The sequence below is a fragment of the Corvus kubaryi genome, unplaced genomic scaffold (genome assembly GCF_017639235.1).
Source record: "Corvus kubaryi isolate FWS band 111438036 unplaced genomic scaffold, C.kubaryi_AGA036_p1.0 37187, whole genome shotgun sequence".
Taxonomy (NCBI): Eukaryota; Metazoa; Chordata; class Aves; order Passeriformes; family Corvidae; genus Corvus; species Corvus kubaryi.
In genome coordinates, this window is record NW_024581053.1 from 733,885 (window position 1) to 742,004 (window position 8,120).

General features: G+C 55.6%; 1 protein-coding gene across 1 annotated transcript in view; it reads right to left on the minus strand.

The window, feature by feature from the left end:
• SHISA6 (shisa family member 6) overlaps positions 1 to 8,116 on the minus strand; it is a gene marked incomplete at its 5' end in the record, with an annotated part of 180,334 nt that extends 172,218 nt beyond the window's left edge. Inside the window, one exon of the mRNA XM_042022086.1 lies at positions 7,473 to 8,116. Coding sequence (XP_041878020.1) covers positions 7,473 to 8,116 — 644 coding nt within the window. The remainder of the gene's footprint in view (positions 1 to 7,472) is intronic.
• Positions 8,117 to 8,120: the final 4 nt, after the last annotated feature.

An 8,120-nucleotide genomic window follows, 5' to 3' on the forward strand; every position in this document is an offset into this window, starting at 1 on the left:
CCGGGACATCCCCCGGGCTGTGTCACACGGCAGCTGGCAGGGCAGAGGTGGCCTCAGCGATCCCCCTCTGCTGCCTGCTGGGCATCACCCTGGCCGTGCCCAGGTCTTATCTCCACGAGGACGGGGCGTTAATCGATGGCACGAGCACACTGCAAACTGATCCATCGGGGAATTGCTGCTGCTGCTCCCTCCGGGAGGCTCTGCCGAAGCTGAGCTTGCTTTGTTTGGAAGCGCAGGGGCTCAGCAGAGCCAGAGCTGCACCGGTCCCAGGTCAGCAAAAGAGAGAATTGGGCTCTGCACTGCCAGGAGCAGCAGCAGCCCATCCCTCAGAGCAGGAATTCCAGCGAGGAACACCGGGAATGGTTTCTCACCTGCCTGAAATGTGGTGGATGCCCGGCAGAGCTCCAGGAGCGTTTGGACAATGCTCTCGGGGATGCACAGGGTGGGGTTGTTGGGGTGTCTGTGCAGGGCCAGGGGGCTGGAATCTGATGATCCTTGTGGGTCCCTTCCAGCTGGGGATATTCCAGGATTCTGTGATTCCGTGCCTCTGTGTGTGTGTCCAAGAACAGGTGAATTCACCCATGGAGTTAAGAAGGGAAAACACTAAACATTGGGACACCTTTCCAAGAGGGAAGCATTTGCACCCAGCATAAGTGAGGAGACATTCATTCTTACAAACACACATTGCAAGGAAAAGCCAGATGTCTCCTGAGAAATCTTAATGCCAAGGACAAGAATTATTTGGGAAGCTCCTGGAATTTAATCCGGCCCTAATGACAACCACTTCACACACCTCACACCGATGTCCAAACTGAATAATCTCTTGTTACTGCTGTGATGTGGGCAAGGAATTTACAGCAGTGACTGAGCTCACAGTGGGCCACACCAGTTCCTGTGAACACAGCAGGCCCGAAGAGAAACAAACTGTTACGTAAAGATTTGGCAATTAAAAGCTTCAAATGAACCTTTCTAAGGGATGCTTCTCTGCAGAGAGATGCTACCCTGAGCAGAAAGTGTCCCCAGCAAGGGCAGGACCTGCACCTGAGCTGTGGTCAGGCTGTTGGGGACAGGAGGGGGTTGGTACCCCCAGGTACCGCCAGGGCTTGGGCTGGCTGCAGGAGGGAGCAGCCCCCAAGCCCTCCCTGCCCCTGCTCCCACCCTCAGCCACCCAGCTCCAGCCCCTTCTCTTCTCAGAACACATGGGAGGCTCGCTGGAAAGAGATGCACCCAGGAAAGGCATCGGGGGTGCTGGGGAAGCTGTGCAGAAAAGGAACAGAGCACCGCTCCTGATCACGGAAAGGAGAGAAAATAAAACCAGCAGCTCTTGCTGGGTGTTCCCCAGGCATGAGAAGCTGTGGGAACGATGCTCTGCTGGCCCAGCTCTGTACCCTGCTCCTGTTTGTGCTGTGCATCCTCAGGCACAAACACAGTGACAGCACCAGTGCTCACGCGGCTTTGGGAGCACACGGCTGCGCGTGGTTCGTGCACAAAGGGTCTGGTTTTACACCAAATCCTCTGCTGTGAGCACAGTTAAGGGGCTTTGAACTCACTGAAGAAAGCTGCACTCTCTCTGAAGAGCCTTAACCCTGAAGAGCCCTCACAACAAAGGAGGTTGTACTGAGAGCTGCAGCACAGCACAGCATTTATTGTGGAAGAATTCCGTGTTTATCTGCCTGGGGAAGGAGACATCTGAGCCCTCCAAGCAATGTGGTGCATACAGATCTAAGGAAACACAGCCAGCCCATGTGAGCAGGGGCAAAGGCAAGCAAAAAGCAGCCTGATCTCATCTTCCTCAGAAAGTTCAGATCTTATGTGAAACAGAAATTTTAAAAGGCATCTGATCTCCAAAGGCGCAGAGATCAACTGCTACTTAAGGATATAAGAGATTACAAAAGTAAAAGAAATAGAAGTTCAGAGCTACACTGGATTCCCCTGACACCTTGTGATGGAATTGGACTAATAGAAAAAGTTAATTAGCAAGCAGGAAAATCTCAAATAAATGGGAATTAGAGACACTGAGATGATTTGGCAGAGGCAGCGCGGTTTCTGGGCCTGGCCTCTCATAAAGGAGAAGTTCAAAGGGAAAGGAGCAGACCCAGAAGCATGCAGAGGAAGTCAGTGGCCAGGCAGCCTCTGTGCTCCCACAGAGTCAATCTCTTCACAAAACACACTCAGAGAGGAAAACACGGCAAAAAACCCCAATTATCAAACTGCAAACCATGAGCAGAGCTCCAGACTGGAGCTCTCCCAGCCCATGGAAGTGAAACAAAAGGAGAAATATTTTATACAGGTACATGCACACAGATGCACTCCTGCCCTGGGTTTGGCCAGCTGGGTCTGGATCTGGACAATTCACCCTGCAAACAGGACAAGATCCAGGTGTTCTCCCTGCTTGGGAGTTACCCCAAATCCAGCAGGGTGCAGGGTTGGTTGGAAACAGAACTAGTTCTGAGTAACTTCTCTGAGGTCACCAGTGGAAGGTGTCCCTGCCCATAGCAGGACAAGATGATCTTTAAGGTCCCTTCCAATCCCATCCATTCCCTGATTCTGTGATTGTGATTCTGTGATTCTGTGATTTTACAGCTGCACCTTTTTCTGTTTTATCTCAGTCCAGTCTGACCCGTGCTTGTGGCCCTGTACTCTGTGCCTTTGAGAGGGACAGGGCACTTCAGAGAAGAGACTCAGAAAGCATCAGGATTAAACACCACAAAGCAGGGCAAAGAGCAGCTGAAAGGCACCCGAGTGAGTCTGAGCAGAGTGAAAAAAGGCAGAGCATAAAAACACATCAGTGGAAAGAGAGTGGAAGCAGGAACAGCACCCAAGAAAGAAAGTCTGCTGTAGCGTCCCTGTGGCCAGGTGTGCTCACAGCACCCCCTCCTTGCCCTGGGGACGGGTGGAGTTTGATTGTCTGGCTCCAGCAGCAGAGAGCAGAGCTGAAGGAGCTGCCTGTGATCCCCATCTCAAACAGCAGGGCTCCCCCTCAGCAACCCCTCAGCAGGCACAGGGCCCCGCAGCTGTGGGGAGATGCAGCCTGCAGGAACAGAAACCCTCCTGCATGTCAAGCCAGGCTCACACAGACCAGCAGCCTCCTCGGATCTGTGGGCAAACAGATCCACTGCCTCTGGCTCCCGCTGGAATTCAGAGCCACGGAGTAGGAATGACAAGGAATGGATCGGTTTAACTGTGGTCTCTGCGTGGGGAAAGGATGCTCATTTATAAAAGCTCTCAGTTATCACTCCCGCAGCAGGAGATGCAAAGGCCAGAGAGAAGAGGAGCACAGATATCTTCCCTCTGCAGCAGCACAGATGCTGTGGGAGGAGGGTGAAGCGAAGCACTGGGCACACAGAGCCCGTTTCCCTTCTCCCTTTCACACCCCTCAGACGTGCTCCGTGCAAGGCCAGAGAAGGCCTTTGAGCAGGATACAGAGCTGGTTTGCTGGGAAAAACCCCGCTGCTGCTTCCCAGGAGAGCAGCTGGGCTCCCACCAGTGCCCCAGGGCCAGCACTGCCACTGTGTCCCTGCCACTGGCTCCGGCTGCCCAGTGGGAAGCACTTGGGATGTTTCAATCCCGAGCTGCAGACCATTCCCAGGTTCCAATCTGTGCATTCCCAGCTCAGCAGAGAGTGCAGCGACTGCTGCTGAGGCTAAACAGGGGTCATGGGGCTGGGCTACATCTGTGAATTATTTATGTTCTGTAGCGTGGGGATGCAGGGTCACGGCCATGGGATGACAACGTTCTGTGTCACCCCCTCTTGCTACAGAAAAACACACCCAGCTTTGGAAAGAACCAGCTGGTATTCCCTGTTCAAAGATTCCCTAACTCATCCCCATCCTGAAAGTAAAGCAAATACTTCTTAAATTTCACTTAAGAAATGCTCAAGGAAAGAAAACAACCCTGGCAATGAGATGAAAACAAACCATCCTCACCAATGCAGGAGAGAGCATCAGCACACACAGTATTGCCAGGTGTAATCCTGAGAAATCAGCCCCAGCCTCTACCTGGAGCCCAGCACGAGTCCTGGCTGTGTAACCCCAAAGCAAGAGGCAGCTCTATATGGCCAGGCTGCAAGGTCCTATAATTAGGAAAAAAATCAGTTCCATTGAAAGCATTACAAGAGTTTCTGTAAAATAGGAGTATTTCAACTCCTGCTTTTCAAAGCACTTCTGCTTAACTGCTCTTAGAAACGACTGTCTCAGTTACTGCTGCTGCTGAGCCCAGAATCACAGCAGTGCCTGTGCTTTAAAGGGACGTGGCAGTGCCTGGAAACAGGAGCTGATTCCAGCTCGGAGCTGCACATGCAGCTCTCCGTGCACAGCCAGCCCTCCCTTCCACGGCACAGTGACAGCTCTCCTGTGAATTTGTAAACCCTCCTTCCATCAAAGGACATTACGTGAGCCCTGCCTCCCTCAAAATGCTCTTTCTAAGTGAGTTAATAAGGATTTTCTGTAAAAGCTGGGTGAGAAACGAGCAGAGGAATAACATCTACGCACGGCACTGCTCAGCGAGCATTTACGAGGAAGTAAAATTTCCAGTGTGATCCTGCTCGTGGTGGAGCGCAGGGAAGTCCTGACTGATCCTCCCTGGCTGTGGGATACTGGTCCCAAGAGGCTTTTTCCAGCCCCCTGTAACAAGTTCTGCTCATGCTGCTGCTCTCCTCCTCCCCGAGGAGGTTTAATGCACTCGCCATCACTACAGAGAATCATTCTGGGTGTTACACTTCACTCCAATTGACACGAGCTCAAACAGACAGAAATATCCGACCCCATCCTGCTTCCCTTCATCCTGGAACTCCTCAGCAGCTGTCAGAGACAAAGACAAATTCCTCTCCTTGTATTTACATTCTGCTTAGAGCACTGAGAGCGTTCAGCCCGATGCAGGAGATGCACTTCACAATATTGAAACCCTCGTGTGATGTTGATCAAGTTCAGGTAACACAGCTCTGAAAGGTATAATCTTTTACCAGCTACCATATTATAGAAGTCAATCAACTCCTTAAAATGCTCTGGAAGTCAAGCTTCCCAAGCACTCAATCTGCCATTCATACTTCCACACACAGGTGAATCATTTCACCAGAACTTATCCAAATAAAGCAAAGCAAGCATCAAAGAAATGAAAACATCAGGAATAATCCAGACAAGTCTGGCAACACTGGCTCTGATTTGCAAGGGTGAAGGATCCAACCCTGCAGCAGGCTGGAGCTGGAGCAGAAGTAACATATGGACATCCAACCCAGATTTCCAAATTTAGTGTGAAGATAAGGCCCAGGCAAAGTTGCCTTGAAGCCAGAAGAGCTGGGCAGCTGGGGAACCATCCCTGAGTTAACAAAAGACTTACAAGAGCTGATTTTCCGGCAAAGCCACTTGCAGGACCCTTTCCTCTCCACAGTTGTGTGTAGTTTTTAACACTGTGAAGTTATTTTCTCGCAGGGACCAGGGGCAGGTGGGATTTGGGATGGAATACATGGGCCAGACCCTCAGCAAATGTAAACCAGCCTCACTGTTTGTCCTCACTGCAGGGAGGAGTCTAAATAAAACACATCTTCCCAAATAATAGAAACTGTGTCACTCATCTCTTTTTCCTCGTAAAAAACTAGTATTTCTCCCCCCAGTCTCTCTTGATTGCAGCTGAAGTTCAGCCTTTGAAATTTGGTCAATGATTTCAATAGTTTTGATTAAAAAATCTTCACTAAAATAAATTTTAGGAGGTATTATCAGCTAAAGTCTTTCCCCCTGGTGCTCACCACTGTTCTTCTAAAGAAGCCTCTCACCAATTTTTATGTTCAGACACAGGCAGCTCTCGGATTCACGGCACGCAAGCAGCACTCATCGTTCGGAGGGACTTTTTCATCATAAAATAAATATGAACCGAGAGGGAACGTGCATTTGTCCAAAAGGAGGATTGCCACAGACGCCCGAGCTTTTGCTTTGAAGCAGGATTTTCTGTGCCACGCCGAGCGTTCCCTGTCATTACAGCGCTGAACAACACCACTGCCGAGGGGACACCGAGCTGCCTCTCCAGCCAGCAAAGGCAGAGTTCTCGGGATTTGGAGAGGGAACCAAATACAAAAGGGAACGTGCAGAGCTCTGCCTGCCACCGGTGCTTCCCCACGCAGCCCCAAGCGCCACACGGCGAAGGCACCACCCAGGGGGGTTCAGATCCATCCCCTCCACACTTCCGAAACTTCTCCCTGGCCGGGCCGGGCAGGGCAGGACCCGCGGGGGTGCAGGGCTGTCCCCGGGGAGTGCAGGGGGAGCTGGGGGAGGCTTGGAGGGGAGCAGGGGGGGTCTTGGGGGTTGCTGAGGATCCCGGGTGCAGGGGGGGAGTGCCGGGGGCAGCAGAGACGTGTCGGGGTCCCAGGGGCAGGAACAGGGTGCAGGGAGGACGAGCCTGGGTGCTGGGGGAGACTCCGGGGGGCAGGAGGGGGGTGCTGGGGTGCGGGAGAAGAGAAGGGGGCTCCGAGGGGTAAAAGGGCGTGCCGGGGTGCAGAGGGAGGTTCCGGGGGGAAGGAAAGGGGAGCCGAGGTGCCGGGAAACAGGACGGCGCTCCGGGAGAGAGAACGGGGATGCAGGAGGGACGTGCCGGGGTGCCGGGACACCGAGGGACAAGGGGGGCGTGCCGGGGGGCGGAGGGGGTGCCGGGGACAGGAGGAGGGTGCCGGGGACAGGAGGGGTTGTCGGGGTGCCGGGGCCGGCTCCGTGCGGAGCTCCGGGACGGGCGCTCGGCAGCGCGGAGCTGTCCGGGAGCTGTCCGGGAACGAGCCGGGAATTACCCGGGAGCTGTCCCGGAGCTGTCCGCGGAGCCCGTGCTGAAGGCACGGGGAGGCTCCCGCAAACGCAGCCACGGGAGAAGAGCCACGGGGCACCAGGACAAGCCCCGAAGTGGGCAGTGGGATGGTCACAGGGGTGCGGGTGCCCCTGGTCAGACCGCGGAAAGGAGGAACTCCTGGGCAGAGGATGGAAAGGGAAAATCCTTTGGCGGGTGGTGCAAAGAGGGAACCCTTGGACAGCCCTGGCACAGGGGGGAACCCTCGGATAAATGACTCACGGGGGGACCCCTCGAAGCGGAAGCACAATGGGAAATTGTTTGGACTGGTGGCACAAAAGGGGAGCCACTGGAGAGTCACGGCACTGGGGAAATCCTTGGAAGGGTGGAGCAGGGGAAACTCATGGTGAGCCAGAGCAAAGCATGGAGGCTCGAGTGGGCAGTTCAGAGGGACACTCCTTGGGCAGAGAGTGCGGTGGGACAACCCCTGGGCAGTGGTGTAAAAGCTGAGCCCTTGGACAGCGAGTCTAAAGGTGGAGTCCTTGGAGGGGCCATGCAATGGGGAACTCTTGGACAGGCTGCACACTTGGGAAACCCTCGGCTGGGCAGCGCAATGGCGAAACCCTTGAGCAGACTTTGCCAAGGGGGAACGCTCGGAGAGGGGCCGTGCCTGGGGACAAGGGGCGCTGGCAGCAGGGGAAGGAGCGCACCTGTGAATGTTCATCTCCCGGGGCGGGCGCCGCGCCTTGTCGTAGGCCACCTTGGCAAAGACGCCAGCGATGAGCACGAAGGCGATGGCCCCGCACGAGATGTAGACGGTGGCGTTGGTGCTGTCCTTGTCCGGGTCGTACTTGTTGGCGTCCCCGTCGCCGCCGTCGCCGCCGTCGGCGGGCAGGGCGCCGCTGGCCGTGGTGGGGTGGGCCCACTCGGGGCTCTTGTAGTTGCGGCACAGGCTCTGGTTGAGCTTCTCGGCGCGCTTGTTGCAGCAGAAGCGGTAGAAGCAGGTGCCGCAGCAGTAGCGGAAGCCCGTGAGGCTGTTGTTGCACTCGAACTCCTTGTCCCACTGCCCGCTCACGTCGTAGTACCCCCAGCACGTCTCGTGCGCCGGGGCCGAGCCCCCGCCGCCGCCCCCGCCTCCGGGGGGTGCCTTGCCGCCCCCCGCGCCCTTGCCGCGCCCGGGCAGCGCCGTGGGGGCGGCGGCCCCCGGGCCCGCCAGCGTCTGGTTGAGGAGCTCCTTGCCCGGTTTGGGGGTCCGCCGCGCCGCCGCCGCCCCCTGGGTCCGGTTGCCCTTGGCGCGGGGGGGTCCGGCCGCCTGCGCGGGCAGCAGCAGCAGCAGGGCCAGGAGCTGCAGGGACAGC